We start from the raw sequence: 16710 nt of genomic DNA on the forward strand, positions 1-16710 counted from the left end.
GTTATCTTGATTATTTATTATCACAAGTTATACATACGTATTCATGAATTATGTCTCAATTGTTCCGTTCATATTTAATTAGTCAAAAAGTTAATTAATTCAAGATTGTAAGATTGTACCGATTGTACTACGCTAGGAAACAGACCCGACAGGTTCTACCATACGTAATGTTATCACAACAGAACTCAATACGTTAAAATGAGTAAAACTAGCTCTAGTAGTAGGGAAGTAATGGAAGAAGCGATTTCCGACTAGTGAAAATCCCGTGAACCTATGTGAAATAGGTTAAAGTTAAGTCATTTGCGTTTTGTTTAGTTTTAGTTTGGTTGAATCAGTTAAAATCTAGAGTAAAATCTAATTGGCGCGTTCCCTGTGTTCAACTATTTAGGATAATTCAAACTGGTCCTCCTCGAAAGGTTTGGATACCCATCGACCAAGCGCGGCCTTTTGAAAGGCGTCAAAGAGATGCACCTTCGCTTCCTATGAAAATAAATAATCAAATTAGTTATTTAAACAGTGTCAATATTGTATTATTTACTTGGTAATTGGCGGCTTGCGCTTTAAAATCACTATAGAAGGTGCAGTCGGAACTGATAGGAAACATAGGTCGAAGATGCTTGGTCAGGTAGATAAATTTCTGCATGAGGATGCATTTGGACAATCGTGAGACTCCACCAAGACTGCCATTATCCGGTCGACCCGTCGTTGTGTTAATCACTTCCACACCATCGGCTTTCGTGTGCGACAACCAATTGACTGCGAAATTTGGCGCTTTCGTCGGCTGGCGAGTCTCACACGACGTGACAAGATTCATATGTGGGCGATTAAGTCTGTAAGGTGGGGTTAACCCTTGGAGTTTAGACTCAATACGTCCACAAAGCGCCCTGGACATAAATTTAACATAAATAACACTAGATATTAATAAAAAAACAACAATTTGTACCTGTAAAGATGTGTTTCATGGAAGAGACTTCCCAAAACAATGGACGTCAAATAAACAGGTTCGATAAAATAGGAAAGTAGCGCACCCTGAATGCCAAGGACATTCCAGCGCGAGATTTTATCAGAACAGGACATGGTTAATAAACGCTCTCCTTGTAAGACACCGTCCCATGTTTGTACAACACCGCCTTTTACAGGGACTGTACCCTCACCAGATTCAATTTTAGTTCGCAGTTGACCACGTGATGATCGATTGGGATGTCTGTCCATGCCAGCAAGACAAATATCCTCATGCGGACTGAAAATCCGCGCATCTCCACACGGGGCAGTATTAATATACAAATGAAACTCGTAGCCTTCTTTTAACTTAAAACCACCTTCAGCTTTGTACTCAAATATTGAATTGGCACCCATTCCTGTAAAATTTAGTTGGTATCTAAGATGAAACACAAAATATTATAGAAAATTATGATTTACCTTTGGTATGCAACATCAATTGCTCGTAAAAATAGCTAATCAACCCTCGACGTGCCATAATCTCAGCATGCATGTCGTTGATAACCGCCCCATGCATACTAATGTGTTCTCCGGATACACACTTGGTGCCGGTGGTAACATTGAGCACCTCAAGATCGCCTCCAGGACGCGCCATCACCATTCCAGCGAGCACCTTGCGCTTGGCATGCGCCGCGTCGTTGCTCATAACGCTAATAAATTTCTCAGTTACCGCTCTGCAACAGTGCCAAGCGCATGATTATCAACGTGATAACGACGTATGCAAAAAACGGTGATTAATCAACGCGTGCGTGTTTCCTAGCGAAACTTTGGCTTGACACAACAACACCGAAATAAGACGACACCAATTATCAAACAGAGAAGACGAAGAAGAAAACAGATCGCATCACATCCGCGGTGTGCGTCGAGCTCTACTTCAACTAATACTTACACACTTCAATCACCTGTCGAAAATTTCGAAGTGAGAGAGTAGGAGGAAGAGGTGTTGGTGTGGCGGTGTGCCCGTGCGAGGGGGCGGCGGATTCAGTTACGCCAGTACATCATTATATTTACTGCAGTCGGCAATCGCTCCCCGCACCACCATCATCATCATCATCAGCGTCATCAGCATCAGCCACCAACAGCGCGCACTGCGAACGCAGTAAATATAATTAATGTACTGCGTGTAACTGCGTTCGTACGCGGCAATGATGCACTCGCTTACAGCAAGCGAGTGCATTATTACCTAGATATTCTGTAAAAATCGGTTATTTTCACAATTGTTTCATCGCAAACTGAGTTTTAACCGATTCGCAAACTTTATATACATACAATGAATGTATAAAAAGAGTTTAGAGGGAGCTCAAGAAATACTTAGTGCTGTAAAATGTAAAGATTTGCAAGATTAACGCGTTTCCTTCAACTTTTTAACAGAACATGAATGGAAAAAGTAACCATTGATGTAAATACCTGCCAATCCGATCGGCCTGATCCTGCTGCATGCCGCCATAAGTGCGTTTCGATGAGGAACTCACCAAGCTTGTGCTGGCCAGCTTTGAAAGCGCCATTGTTGCAGCTGCATGTTTTGCCAGCTTCTTGTTTGAACCTTTTTGAACACAAAATACAACATTACAAGACAAATATAAACTTATGCAACCATTCTAACCTGTCCCAAAGAAGGTATCTCCATTTATATTCACCGTCACCATGAATCTGGCATAGATATCATCATTTTCTGTGCACACATACTGCGCATTTGGATACAGCGTATTCAAAATCATGCTCGCATTGCGCTTCTGATTCTCGGCGGTTTTGTTCGCGTCGATGATAAGCGGCGACGTTGCTTTGGCCTCAAAATTATCACTGGTGAAGTCCAGATTCTGGTTGCTGTGCATTGTGCTCGGCACAATTTTGCAACTGTTGGGGAACTGAATGAAGGACTTGAGTGCAGCCTCAGCTGCTTTGCATCTGGCAGTCTTTTTGGAGTTGCCTTCTCCATGGTATTTCTGGCCATCAACTTCAACACACACCTTGAAGATTGGGGCATGCGAAGGGCCAGTTTGTTCCAGTAATTCATACTTTAGACCAATGCGGAGTTCATTCAGGATGGCAACGGGGCTGCGTTCGCCGACATTCGACAACGGGTCAATTTTCTTACGTTTCGCTGGTGGTGTTTTGCCATTTGCTAGATTTACACACCCAAATTACAAGTATTAAATAACAGAATGTTAAAATATTGCAAAGAAACTTACTAATTTCAGCTGGCCGCTTAACCGGATGATTCTTAACCGCGTTGTCAATAGCGACTTCGTTGGCCATTGTTGCTAGGAATCAATTAAAACATTTAAATAAAACTTAGCCATAAACTACATCGGATTAGTAAAGCATTACAAGTTAGCTGTGCGCTAACGATTTTATTTCGCTGGCCTCTATATGTGCATGAGTGTGTATAGGGGCGGGCAAATAGTGCGCATGTGTAGTGCATGCCTTGTCAACGAACGCGCGTAATTCAACATGGCGGATAAACCAAAACTGAAAATCCAACGCTAGTAAAGAAAAACAAACGCAAATCAATTTCCGAGACGTCAAAATCAATTGACATAATACATGGAACATAGCTCGATCAAAATTAACAAATCATTAAGTTATCCTACCATTTCTTGTAATATAATGCCCTCGTTCATTTCAAGTAAGTAAACCTGCTGGGAAAATAACAAATATTGAGGTTATTTATGCTGTAGAATACAAGATAATTCAAAAAATCGGCGAAGGGTCATTCTCGGAGGTGTTAAAATGCGAGGACCGTGCTACCAAGCAGCTGTACGCGGCAAAGATCCTCAAAAAGTTCTTCACTGGCAGCAACGACGTGTTGTACTGCGCCGAGATCATCGCCATGCAGAAGCTTAACAAGCATCCGAACGTTCTCTACATGCACGACTACTTTTTGTAAGTAAAAAAACATAACACTATCACTACCACATTTTTATTGATATTTAAATTTCCAGTGAGAAAGGCTCTGGAAAATTAATATTTATTTTTGAACTCATGGACATGAGCATGTACGAGTTTATGAAGTCACGCAAACGGTAAAAACAACTCAAATAATTAAATTTATAACAATCTACAAGAATAATCTTTAGTAGTATACCAGAGGCACGTGTAAAGAACTACCTCTACCAGATACTCAAAGGTCTTGATTATTTGCATCGCCATGGCTTGTTTCATCGCGATATTAAACCGGAAAACATTCTTGTTAAGGTGCAAAATCCTGGTAATACTAACACAACCACACAACAGGTTTGTTTTCTGTACAATACTAAGTATTATTTTGCTAATCAGCTTATTTAGCCAATAGAATTAATAAAATTAGCTGATTTGGGATCAATACGTGGTATTTACTCAAAACCTCCATACACTGAGTACATTTCGACAAGATGGTACCGTTCCCCAGAGTGTCTCCTCACCATTGGTCACTATGGACCTAAAATGGACATCTGGGCGACTGGATGTGTCTTCTATGAAGTCCTCACGTAATTATTAACTTTAAAACTGTAAAAACTTGTAAAAAACGTTTAAATATTTTAGAATGAGGCCATTGTTTCCTGGTAATAACGAAATAGATCAACTAGCAAAGATTCACGCTGTCCTAGGCACACCCAGCACAAGACTCTTGGGAAAATTAAAATCCCGATCGAAAAACTTGCAAAACTTCACAAAGTCCATCGGTATTGGTCTAGGCACACTGATTAAAACATTCAGTGAAGACGCCCAGACCATACTAAAACTAATGCTCCAATATGATCCGGATATTCGTAGCAATGCAAGAAGATTACTCCAGCATAGATATTTTTCCGCAATCATGGATGAAGAGAAATGCAAGAAATCCATCAATAGAACCTACGCTAGTCGTGATCATGGTGATAATACATCAATTCCTGCATTTGGTCATACTTTTTCCAACAAGCCACATTTGCAAATGTCCGAAGGCGCACCCAAACCGCACTTTTTCACATCCCGAACCGCTATTGAACTCAATCAGTCACGAAACTATGCGACTTCAACCAAACCCAACATGAAGACGTACTCAGAGAAACATCTTTCCAAGACGTGGCAGACAACACAGCAACAAAAGTTGAAGGCAGCATATCACAATGCATTATTTCGAAACACCACCAGGTGAATTTTTCACATTTTTCACAAATTTAAAGTGATTGCATTAACCGCCATTTTTGTTTCGCAGTAATATAAGTAAGAAACTCTGTGAATATGAAGACAGCGGCAATAGGCAGCAAGAGACACGTTTGCTTAATAAACGTGTCCTACCGCAAGATAAATGCGAAGCCAAACGCATTAAAATGTTAAATTGACGCTTGATTACTAATAATTAAATAAGTCCTGTAATATACTTCACGCAGAAAAATGAGTAAGTGTTAAATTCTACATGGGTGTATGTCTGGTTGCCTATGTTAAAGAATTTATTTTATTGCGCAGTTATTTTATTCATGAATGATAATACATAACAGATAACATTGTATTGTGTTTCCAACTGTCGTCAAACCGCAATGTAATTTAAGTGTTATTATATAAACAAGCGCAAATTGTAGTAACAAATGATTGGTAAATTAAGATTTTCCACTTCACGTGATGAAAATTTAAAAATTATTCTCGAGTCACTCACAACTTGAAATGAATCACAAATTATTATCTAATCTTGTTGTATATACTATCTGATCGTATAACCTAAAAGTACATATTTGTGTAGTGTTCGCATAGCCTTTGTGTTGGAACTTTAGTGAAGTATGTAAATTACATGTACGCGATATGGCGATACGCACCGTATTTATAATGAAAAGTGTTACCTGTGCCATTTTATTTGATTACAACGTCGTAAAACCCAACAAAGCATCGTAAAGAACGTAAGAATTGCATACAACTGGCACGTGCGTGTTTTGGAGGGAACTTTTTATCGTTTTATAACCAAAAAACATAACAATCGTTAAAAACAAATTTAAAAACCATGGCATCCAGCCAAGGGGCACCCGTTGGAAGTCATGGGAATAACGACCAAATCGTACAACTGCTCACAGACAGATTCGCGGGACAACTGGACGTCGAAATCATCGAGTCAGTCCTAGATGAATGCAATTATGACTGTAAGTGTTGAATAATACCAAGATTATCTAAACCACATTGAAATAAATATTTTTTATAGTTGAAGTATCAAGTAGGAACTTGGCAGATATGTTGGGGATCACATCCGAGGCAAATCCACCACAAAATTCTACACAAAATACCCAAACAACTACAGAATCTGACCTTTATTTGCCTTTGGAAGAATTCGCCAAGAAAGGATACAAAACACTAATCATCTTGAGAGGATTACCTGGCAGCGGCAAATCATACCTTGCCAAAGAACTGCTGCATGAGATAATTGGACCATGCAATCCAAGGGATTTCATCTTCAGTGCTGATGATTACTTTATGCAAAATGGAGTATACAAATATAATTCATTTCAAGTGAAAGATGCACATGACTGGACTCAGAAAAGAGTCTACACTGCCATAGGGAGAGGAATAAGTCCCATTTTTATTGATAACACAAACACACAAAGCTGGGAAATGAAACCCTATGTGATCTGGGCTGTGCAAAACGGATATAAAATTTATATCCGCGAACCCAACACAAGTTGGAAGTTTAAGCTTGGAGAATTAGCCAGGAGGAATAAACACAAAGTGCCTAAAGACAAAATTATGGATATGTTGGATAGATTTAATCAATTTATCACTGTTGAGGGATTAATGCAAGAGTTTGGCTTGTTTTATGGACAATTACAACCTCCTATAATTAGAAATTTACCTCCAGTGAGAAGGGAAACAGTTGAAACAAGCGCCAGGGCAAATTGTTTGAGTTCTGCACTTGGTAGAATGGCAGTTGTTAAGAAAGATGCAACCACTACAACTGCAACAAGTACAAATAATACTAATTCAGACAGGGAGATAACTTCAACTGGGAATTTTATTAACAATGGACAATTACCGCCTGTGTATCCACGTGAGGGTTGTTTTGATAAAGGAAGCTCAACTGATGATGAAAATGACGTAATGCAAGAGTTAAGTGCTCATGAAATCAAAGAGCAAGCTATTGATATCCTACAAGGAATGTTTGAATCAATTCCACGTGATGCTTTGGAAGAAGTTTTGTTTAAATGTAAAGGAGATGTTGAATGGTGTATCAACATATTGCTAGAAGATCCCAAAGAGTTGCTGGAGAATTATCAACCTCCGAAAAAGGCAGCCAAAATTGTAATTACACCAATAGAAGCAGAAAAACCTGAGATTGAAGAATTGCAAGATGAAGCGGCTGGAATCACCAAGAAATTAATGTTTGAAGAGGCTAAAAATACAATCGAGAGTGGTATCACAATCAATCCGGAACATTACGGACCAAATGTTTCAAAACTTAAAGGATTGACATTAACAACACCTGTAACACCTAATCCTGGACCTGGACCCAGTCGTCAAATTGAAGATGATTTTGTTATGTTAGATTCCGATTATTATGATGATCAAAGCACAATTTCCGAGGATTCTGAAGCTCATAGCTCCGAAGGTCAACAGGATGATGATATGGTTGAATTGAACCTCGGGCCGGTTTTAGTTGATCAGTTGAATCAGTTATTCGGTGATCCGGAGTTTCCTCTGCCAGGGTTTTACTCTCCGGTTATTGAGATCTCACGTAAACAAGCAAAGCAATTGCATGCGCTTTACTATGAAAGTGTCTTGAAACAAATGGAGGTTCAGCAGGTGATGTTGCTGCAAATGCAGCAGGAAGATGAAGAGATGCAGATGAAACTGCAAATGGAAGAGATTCGTAAGATGGAAGAACACAATCCGCCGAGTTTGAAGCAGATTATGAAGGATCAAGCTGAGGAACAGCGTAATCAGAAAGTAGCGGAGAGTCAATGGCGGAATCTGACACCAATTGATATGGCGTATAAGTTAACAATGCAGAAACTCGCTGCGAGTTTCCCAAAAGTGTCTGCGGATTTCTTAGAGGAGATTTACCGAGGTTGTGAGGGTAATTACGAGGAAACAGTGAGTGCGTTGCAAGATTCCGGTGCGGAATATGTTGAAAATCTTAAGAAAACTCTCTCGGCTGGTACTTTACAAGAAATGCAAGTTGCACATGATGCTTCCAAGGATGCCCAAGCAAGAGATCAGGAAGGTTTTGATGATAGGGAGTTGACAAGTGTGCAGTTACGCCAAGAGGCAGCAAATCATCAAAAGCAACGGGTTGATTTACTCAACAAAGCGAAATCTTATTATAATAAAGGCATGTCTGAAGTTGCTACATTTTATTCGGACTTAGCAAGTCAACAGACAAGGATGTGGGAGAAGTATAACAGTATGGCGGCTGTACAAATAGTCAATGAAGGGTTTCATCGCAGTGATAAAGCCGATACGATTGATTTACACTTTTTGCGTGTAACAGAAGCACTGATTGCGCTTGACATTTATATCGATGAAGTTATCGATCGGTTGCAATCATCTAAGAAGAACCATAAGGATATTTTTGTTATCACTGGCAGGGGCAAAAACAGCCCTAGAGGTATACCGAGAATTCGTCCCGGTGTTGAGCAGAGACTTAAGAAAAGGAACTTGAAGTACACTCGCGTGAACGACGGACTTTTAAAGGTAAAAGTCAACAAAAACGCGCTTGTGACTGCACAATTAATGGTGCAGTCGTAGAGAGAGCCATATGAATCAAACTATACACTTTTTTGTGATATTTAATCACATTTTATCCATATATAGATGTTTTACAAAGCACAAAGTATATTAAGAGAGATTTGATTGATGTTTGTTAGACTATGGTATTATATTTTATATCAAATGACTGTAGCGTTTAAAGATATACGTTAAGATATGTTTTATATGCGATTTATTTACTTATATTCATATATTTTTTATAATAAAAGTTACTTACTTGAATTATGTGGTTTTGTAAGTGGCGTGATTGTGAGTTTTCTCGAATATGGCTTTTGTTTTATTTGAAAAACTTCAGGGAGTTACTAGAATGTCACTAGACACCAAAAACTAACGAATTCTCATTCAGGACCGACTTATTTGGTAATTAAACTAATAAATATTTAATTAAAGTATTGTATATAAATCAATTTTAATTATTGTATTACTAATTTTATAGAATATCATATTTTTATATTGCTCGTAAAGTTTAAAATAAAATACACTAGAATTTTGTCAGTCACATTTTAGACAATATATTGTTTTTAAATTATAATTATTGTCTTGTTTTACATTCTAGTAATATAATATATCATCAATGCAGTTGTAAACCTAGTTAAAACTTAAAATGTTAAAATAAATTAATGAATTAACTTGTTTGGAAGTAAGTCAACCCTGCACGCAGTGCTACCAACCTAAGAAACAAAAATTTCTCCATGCGGGTTGTATTGTTCAAGGTTAAAACATGCTCCCAGCTGATGGGCTGATGCTTCGAGCCCTTCGAACGCTTCGAACAAACATTACGTACGCGAGTTTTCCGCCGATTTCTGCCCCGATCACGCGCCTCTGAATTTCCCATACCTCTCACACCACCGCGATCCCAATCGCGGTACGATTCGCACAATTTCCTTCCGGCGCTCGGCTCTAAATTGCTCTATCTGATGTTGGGAGGGGTGAGAATCGCATTATCCATCGCGGGGTAAATTAGTCAGGTAACTAATCGCAAACCAAAACGTCCCCGAGCATCACCCAACCACTTTTACACAAATCACCTATCATTTCCACGGCAATTCAACCGTCAAATAAAACAAACACGTCCGGCTTGACTACCCTTTCAATTTATCCTTTCAATTTCTCCCAAACTAACCCATCAATCTCGTGCTATTATTCAGCGAAAATTGAATGAAAATATTGCTTTCAGAGTGTGCATAGTTTTGGCTTAAAGTGAAATGCCTCGCAGTAAACGCCGGGCTGCAACAGAAATGAATTCGTCCGAAGAAGACAGATACTCCTCCAAGAGAATACGTAATTTCAACTGGTAAGTCACAAATCCACTAACAAATGCATTTTCAAAACCACTTATTACATGCATCTAACCTCACAATAATAGTGTGTACACTGTTTTTGTAGCATGCAGCCAAAAATCTATTAATAGCTGCTTATTATTAGATATTAAAGTAAAAAAAAAAAATCAAAATGGAGTTAGTGTCTTGAATCTTTTCTCGTGTGGCATGTGTAATTGAGTGTTGATTGTGTGCTTGCAGCTCGCGACAGTTCAGCCGCAAGCTGTGCCTGATATGGTTCCGTGAGTACACCACCCCCGATGACCCCGAGACCCTCGGCCCTGAGGGCATGGAGAAGTTCTGCGAGGATATCGGCGTGGAGCCGGAGAACGTCGTGATGCTCGTGCTCGCCTATCGTATGCAGGCGCGGCAGATGGGCTTCTTCACGCAGGAGGAGTGGGTGCGCGGCCTCACCGAGCTCCAGTGCGACTCGATCGCCAAGGTGCAGGCCCGTCTCGACCACCTTAAACTCCTACTCAATGATCCTACACATTTTAAGCATATTTATCGATATGCCTATGATTTTGCTCGAGTGAGTTGCAGAAATTTTGCGTGTTTTTCGGAGGTTTTTGATTGTTTTATTTGTAAATAGGATAAAGATCAACGCAGCATGGACATGGAAACAGCGAAAGCAATGCTCGGCTTGCTATTGGGCAAACATTGGCCGTTATATTCGCACTTTAGCCACTTTCTAGATCAGTCGAAATACAAGGTGATCAATAAGGATCAGTGGTGTAATATATTAGAATTTTCTAGAACTATTAACATGGATTTATCAAATTATGACGTCGATGGGGCATGTAAGTAGTAATTGCTTCACTTACATTCACATTTTTTCGTTAATTACCATTAATTTTCATCCAAAACTTATTTTTTTTATCCAGGGCCAGTAATGCTCGATGAATTCGTCGAGTGGCTGAAGCAAACCAGAGCAAAGCAGAGTGAGGACATCAGTTGAGTGTCGAGTGCGTGCGACCGAATCATACTAAGTGCGGACTGATAACAAACAAAACAAATGAAACAAAAAAAAAACAGCAAATATGTAAAAAACGAAAAACTAGAAAAACCTCTTTTTAAAAAAATCATTTCTCAACGGCTGTTGGAGTTTATACATAGCGCAACAGGCGGCAGGAATATTTCCTGCCTGTAGGCTTCAGCGAGGACGCTTCAGTACCTCGCTACAAACTTGTCTCCCCTCTCACAACAACAACAACACCAATACATTTTTTTTCGCGAGCAGAAATTGATCTGCGCAAAATTGATGAATAATGTTAATTACCATTTACTTATATCATACAAACCAACCAACAACCATTCTTGCTGTAATATTAACTGAATTTAATGAATTACGATTACTTTAGTCTTTAATTCGTACGACAAATACAAAATAATGATGTAAAAAATTAAATTAAAATTAAACTTGGCCTCAGCCAGGTTTACTTGCAATACCTATCGGCTTTCATCTTACTGCGGCGGTCTAGAAGGGTTTCGTGGAAATAGCCGCCATCTTTTGCTGATTTCAACGCTGATTTATCTTCGGTATTGAGGCGCAGCTTTTTATCTTGGAATTTTTGAAACTTTTTACTGAAATATGAAATTTATGTTTATAGAAATGTTTAGTAGGGGTTTATAGGCGGTATACATACACATAATTAATTTCTACTTGTTCTAGAGATCCGTTTTCTTCAACTGGTACTTCTTTTGAAGTTGTATCTTGTTTGACAGTTTGACATCTGATTGCAACCATGTTTTGTGGCCCTGCTGATTTGTTTTTCGCTACAATTGAGTCGTCCTCATCGTCAACGGATAAAAAGCAATCAGTTGCTGATTGTAGTGCCATTTTACCCTCTTGGAACACTGGTTCCCACTGTTCCATTGCACCAATTGCATCTGACCTTCCAGTGACATTGCCATCTTTCTCCACTCTCAAATATTTTCCATAACCGGACTTAAAAGCGATTTTTCTTTCGTTAATCACGACTGCTGTGAGTATTTCTTCAGGGTATGGACCTTCATAATCAGCATGTGGTGCTCCAATGGTGAATAAACCATTGTCTAATGCTTTAACATAAGTATGTTTGCCAAATTCAATAGCAACAGGCCCAGTGATGTCTTCGATTTTTGCTACTTTCCACCAATTTGCATGCTCGATACTGTCCTTGTCGATTTTTTCGGTAGGTTTCTCTTGTTTTTTACTCTTATGCTTGCGTTTTTTACCCCTGTAAATGTTTAAAACAATTAAAATAACCTTAAAATTTAATTTATTGATAAATACACAGAAATTAAAGGAAAACATCTGAAAACGTACTTCTTTTTATCACCTTTAAGAACCAGTTTGCTTATTTTCACTTGGTCATATTCAGACATTGTTAAAATTATAAATTAACTTATTTGTTAATAAATACGCAGAAGAACTTAGCTTGACAAGTGTGTCAAACACCAAACGAAAACTGTCAAAATATAATCTCAAATAATTTTTAAACCCTAATTCCTAAGTATTTAAACTAATAAAAATATGCAATAAAATAATAAAAATTCCTTTTACCAACTAATTAATTAGTGCATATAAATTTCCTTTTAATAAATTTTTAAAGTTTTATTAAAATCAAATAATGTCATTCATCTGTCATCTGTCACACTGTCAAAAAAAATCTACTCCTGCGATTGCTGCAATTCCTGCAGCAGTGTACGAAAAGGTAAATGGTTGACAGTTTCATGAATTTCGCGTCAGTGTAATGAATGTGTAATTCCTCGAAGATACGATTTGTTGTTGGACGCACCAGTGAAATACTATGAGCACGCCGGAGAATCGAATAGAAGACATGCTCGTTCGGGTGCAGTGCAGGCTGCCGCCGGGGCGGCCCAACCGCCCGCCGCCGTCGTCACTATGTAAGCAGCACCAAAACCAGCCTGGGCAGCCCCTTTTTATTAACCCCTGTATAATTATCCTCCAGCGTTCAGTAATATTCCCCACAGAATCACAATAATTACTTAATATATCTACATGCCTTGTTTTTTGCGCCATAACTTTCCATTTATTCATACTTTTACACATTTTATTTGCATTTAAAGTGCTTTGTGTGTTTCATGAGGTAAATAATGATTATTTGCAGTTGATAACACAAATAACGTGCCAATGCGGCGGCCGCAAAACCTTCAGTTCCGGATGAACGACCGTCATGATCAGCATGATGAAAAGCTCAAAGAAATCATGAAGAATAGTGGGAAATTGAAGATAAGAAATATTAGGTATGACACAAGCCTGCAGGACATGGAGCACATTGAGGAGCTGGGCAATGGGACCTGTGGGCATGTGGTTAAGATGAGACATCAGCCTAGCCAAGAAATTATAGCTGTTAAAGTAAGTTTCTATAAAAATTTCACAAAAAAACTTCAGTTTTACATCAAAACCTTCAATTTTCTTTCATTTACTCTTAACAAACACACAATCAAGTAGTTTTTTTTTTTATTAATTTTGTTTCCGGTTTGTAGCAAATGCGTAGAACAGGTAACATGGAAGAAAACAAGCGAATTGTGATGGACATCGAAGTTGTGATAAAGTCACATGGCTGTCCCTACATAGTGCAATGCCTTGGCTGTTTCATCACAGAGGTAGAGGTGTGGATATGCATGGAACTAATGGCAACCTGCTTCGACAAGCTGCTGAAACGTCTGAAGAAACCTATTCCCGAACCGGTGCTAGGAAAAGTCACAGTTGCTGTAAGTACACTCACAATAATCAATCACATTGATAATAATTATTTTATGTGCAGACAATCAAAGCATTGAGTTATCTAAAAGACAAGCACGGGATTATTCATCGCGACGTGAAGCCGTCCAATATCCTGCTGGACGAGCGAGGCAACGTGAAACTTTGTGATTTCGGCATTAGTGGCCGACTTGTCGATTCAATGGCTGCTACGAAGAGTGCTGGATGTACTGCCTACTTAGCTGTAAGCATTTTATATTAAAAACATTAAATTTTTACTAATTTCTGGTCTAAAAACATGTTTATATGAATTTTTAGCCTGAACGTATAGAGGTAGACCCACGCAACCCTGACTACGACATCCGTGCCGACGTATGGTCACTAGGCATCACACTAGTAGAGCTAGCAACTGGCACTTTTCCGTACAAGGACTGCAAGACTGACTTTGAGGTGCTGGCGAAGGTGATTGGCACCGATGCACCCACACTACCCGAAGACGAAAACTTCTCATCGGAGTTCCGCGGTTTTGTCGCCGCGTGCCTCATCAAAGACAAGAACAATCGGCCCAAGTACGTCAAACTAAAAGAGGAGCCATTCTACAAGAATTACGAGTCGCTCAACGTGAACGTCGGCGAATGGTTCGCGAATGCGATGCGCGCCGTCGAAGAGGAGAGCAAAAGGTGCGCGCCGTTGCCTCGCAGACACAACGTTTGATTTCTACTACCCGCACGCCGCAACTAGCGTTTTATATATGCCGTTGATGATTGCGATTATTTTATTCTGTTTGTTTTGTTTGCAGTGACGTGCATGTGTAGACAATATCCACCATCACATCCCCTTCGTAACCAATTTTTTTTATACATCTTATATTTTCTACTCTTTGTATTCGTTGTCCTCGTACTGTGATCGTACCCACTACCAATATTAATCACAACCCTTAACAAACACAAGTACGTAACGTTTGCATTTTGCGAGATGAGTTAAACAATAGTTTTGTAGACATGTAAAAATTGTCAACGTGAAAAACTTGCAGGCAAAAGTTAGCGAATCAACCTGCGACGACGAGCGCAACTTTAACTTCACCCACACCGCCAGCAACTGTAACGACAACCACACCTGCGATATCACCACCAATGCAACACCAACTCAAACACATCCGACAACATTCAGAGCCGCCGCGACCGTCGTTTCTCTCCACATCACCAACGAGCACGAACGGTGCTGATAAATCCGTGATTGTTACACATCCGCTGAATATGACGACACATCAATCACGCATTGCGTTATTTCAACGTGCTGTTGGCGGTGATAGACCCGTGCGAGCGTATAGTCCGCTTGTACAGCGCAGGGCGGAGATGTTTGAGCATCAAGCGCGTGAAAGATGGAATAGTCCGGTTGGTTCACCACTACCGCTCAGAAATCATATAGATCCGGATCATCAACCGACGTACACGAGTGGAAACACCAGTCCGATTGTGCTGCAAAGGTTCTATCATCAACAGAAACAACATCAAGAGAAAAAGGAGGCTGAGGAGATGATTAAAAATGAACAATGTATGTTTTTTCATGTTTGTTATGCTTTGTGTGTTGGGATATTAACGCTTTGTGTTGTTTTTGCATGTTTCTATTATAGCGGTGAAAATTTTAGGTTTGGGCAAGAAGAAGCTCACTTCTTACATCAAACTGCAGTTGAATGGCGATAGATCAGGCAGGGCGTCGAGACATCAGAGTCCGGAACCGCCACCTCGGTTAAATCGAGGTTTGGCGGATAGTCCGCTTGCTGTGCGGAGGAATTTTTTTGAAAACAACGCTACTACATCACCAGCCATGTCCAGAAGGTAAAATTTTTAAAATTTTAATTTATTTTGATTTAGAATATGTTAAAATTAATATTTTGATAGGTATATATCACCAACGCCACCTATGCCTCCACCACGCCGAATCTCTGAAAGTACATCGGTGCCTGGATCACCACAACACGTGCGCGCACGTTTCCATTACACGCCCGAACCCCAGCGACGTTTCTATCGCAACAACGACGTGGTATAGCCACCGGCGTCAGCGGCACCACTGCCGCATGATTAGAACACTTGTGTACATACGGATGATGAAACTAAATCAATGCTCGCCTGCGTGCGCCAACCAAAAATAACTTACATTTAATTCGCCCCTATCTGCAGTATAGTAGACTAGAGTAATCCACGCGATCGACGAGACGAGGAGGTGTTGTTATGTTGTTGGTTCGTTTTGCTCGCGGAATCATTTCTTGTTTTTTCTTTAAGACTGCAGAGCAAGTTTGTGTTCTGTTGAGAAAGATATAAAAGTACTAGTCTTACATGTACAGTATTCATAATTAAACCAACATGCGGAAATGCAACGGAGTTTGTGGATGATTACTTGATTCATTTTTAACTTTACTTGAATTGAATTTATGCGTCATTAAGTCATAATCATTTCTTCTGTTTTTTTTTTTTTGTTCAGCGTATATTTGTAGTGTTTTTGTTTGTGATGATACGACAACTGAAAACCGCCCGTGTGTGAAAGTTGTAACGTTATTTTGATTCTCCAACTAGAAGGAACGCCTCTACTTGTAAATAATTTATTATACATTATAGATTTTACTATTAGATGCCATACGAAATAATAAAATAGTCAACATTTTCAACAAATGAACTAGTTTCATGTGGAACAAGCGGTCAGGGTATTTAATATGTACATTTGTCAGTAATGTGTTTTTTAATGTTATTTTTTTAAGATCATGAAATGAAGAAATCTACGACACTGGATACTCTCACGCGAACCAAATTGAAGTGATGACCTAAAGAAAGGGGAAGCTAAATACCTGTGACTTTACTTCTGGATGATTCAGCATTTTATCTTCCGTTTAGAAATCAAATTGGAAATTTTGGTATTTTTGAACCATTTTTGACAATGAGAGTATAGTTACATAATTCGAACCTAGATGGCGCTAGCGTT

General features: G+C 39.3%; 6 protein-coding genes across 8 annotated transcripts; 4 read left to right on the plus strand and 2 right to left on the minus strand.

The window, feature by feature from the left end:
• Position 1: 1 nt before the first annotated feature.
• Adar (Adenosine deaminase acting on RNA) lies at positions 2-3384 on the minus strand. The gene is made up of 7 exons (XM_065301651.1): positions 3189-3384; positions 2603-3121; positions 2407-2542; positions 1420-1673; positions 944-1358; positions 539-884; positions 2-480 (listed from the first exon to the last, which is right to left on the minus strand). The coding sequence occupies exons 1-7, from the start codon at positions 3253-3255 to the stop codon at positions 385-387; spliced, it is 1833 nt and encodes a 610-aa protein (XP_065157723.1). The 5' UTR covers positions 3256-3384; the 3' UTR covers positions 2-384.
• An 18-nt stretch (positions 3385-3402) lies between these two features.
• On the plus strand, positions 3403-5359 carry LOC135791289 (MAPK/MAK/MRK overlapping kinase-like). Of its 2 annotated transcripts, none has more exons than XM_065301653.1 (7): positions 3403-3625; positions 3678-3882; positions 3942-4022; positions 4077-4233; positions 4285-4466; positions 4522-5112; positions 5177-5359. In XM_065301653.1, the coding sequence occupies exons 1-7, from the start codon at positions 3544-3546 to the stop codon at positions 5301-5303; spliced, it is 1425 nt and encodes a 474-aa protein (XP_065157725.1). In that variant the 5' UTR covers positions 3403-3543; the 3' UTR covers positions 5304-5359. The 2 variants fall into 2 exon arrangements, with proteins under 2 accessions (XP_065157725.1, XP_065157726.1); XM_065301654.1 differs by having other exon boundaries at positions 4080-4233.
• A 110-nt stretch (positions 5360-5469) lies between these two features.
• LOC135791286 (NEDD4-binding protein 2) lies at positions 5470-8928 on the plus strand. Its single transcript, XM_065301650.1, has 2 exons — positions 5470-6089; positions 6149-8928. The coding sequence occupies exons 1-2, from the start codon at positions 5954-5956 to the stop codon at positions 8683-8685; spliced, it is 2673 nt and encodes an 890-aa protein (XP_065157722.1). The 5' UTR covers positions 5470-5953; the 3' UTR covers positions 8686-8928.
• Positions 8929-9403: 475 nt separating this feature from the next.
• Positions 9404-11473, plus strand: SCCRO4 (DCN1-like protein SCCRO4). The gene is made up of 5 exons (XM_065300317.1): positions 9404-9674; positions 9884-10000; positions 10227-10557; positions 10618-10825; positions 10910-11473. Exons 2-5 carry the CDS (start codon positions 9912-9914, stop codon positions 10981-10983), a joined length of 702 nt encoding a protein of 233 aa, XP_065156389.1. The 5' UTR covers positions 9404-9674; positions 9884-9911; the 3' UTR covers positions 10984-11473.
• Positions 11372-12493, minus strand: FRG1 (FSHD region gene 1). Its single transcript, XM_065300315.1, has 3 exons — positions 12334-12493; positions 11672-12244; positions 11372-11609 (listed from the first exon to the last, which is right to left on the minus strand). Exons 1-3 carry the CDS (start codon positions 12390-12392, stop codon positions 11462-11464), a joined length of 780 nt encoding a protein of 259 aa, XP_065156387.1. The 5' UTR covers positions 12393-12493; the 3' UTR covers positions 11372-11461.
• A 199-nt stretch (positions 12494-12692) lies between these two features.
• LOC135790224 (dual specificity mitogen-activated protein kinase kinase hemipterous-like) lies at positions 12693-16403 on the plus strand. 2 transcript variants are annotated; one of them, XM_065300313.1, is made up of 8 exons: positions 12693-12914; positions 13139-13386; positions 13518-13745; positions 13799-13978; positions 14053-14414; positions 14768-15288; positions 15368-15572; positions 15636-16403. In XM_065300313.1, exons 1-8 carry the CDS (start codon positions 12818-12820, stop codon positions 15781-15783), a joined length of 1989 nt encoding a protein of 662 aa, XP_065156385.1. In that variant the 5' UTR covers positions 12693-12817; the 3' UTR covers positions 15784-16403. The 2 variants fall into 2 exon arrangements, with proteins under 2 accessions (XP_065156385.1, XP_065156386.1); XM_065300314.1 differs by having other exon boundaries at positions 12694-12914; positions 15383-15572.
• Positions 16404-16710: the final 307 nt, after the last annotated feature.

This window comes from Atheta coriaria, unplaced genomic scaffold (genome assembly GCF_025399875.1).
Source record: "Atheta coriaria isolate IRGN ID8LTWV9N9 unplaced genomic scaffold, Caltech_Dcor_3.1 hic_scaffold_4_pilon, whole genome shotgun sequence".
In the NCBI taxonomy this organism is placed as follows: Eukaryota; Metazoa; Arthropoda; class Insecta; order Coleoptera; family Staphylinidae; genus Dalotia; species Dalotia coriaria.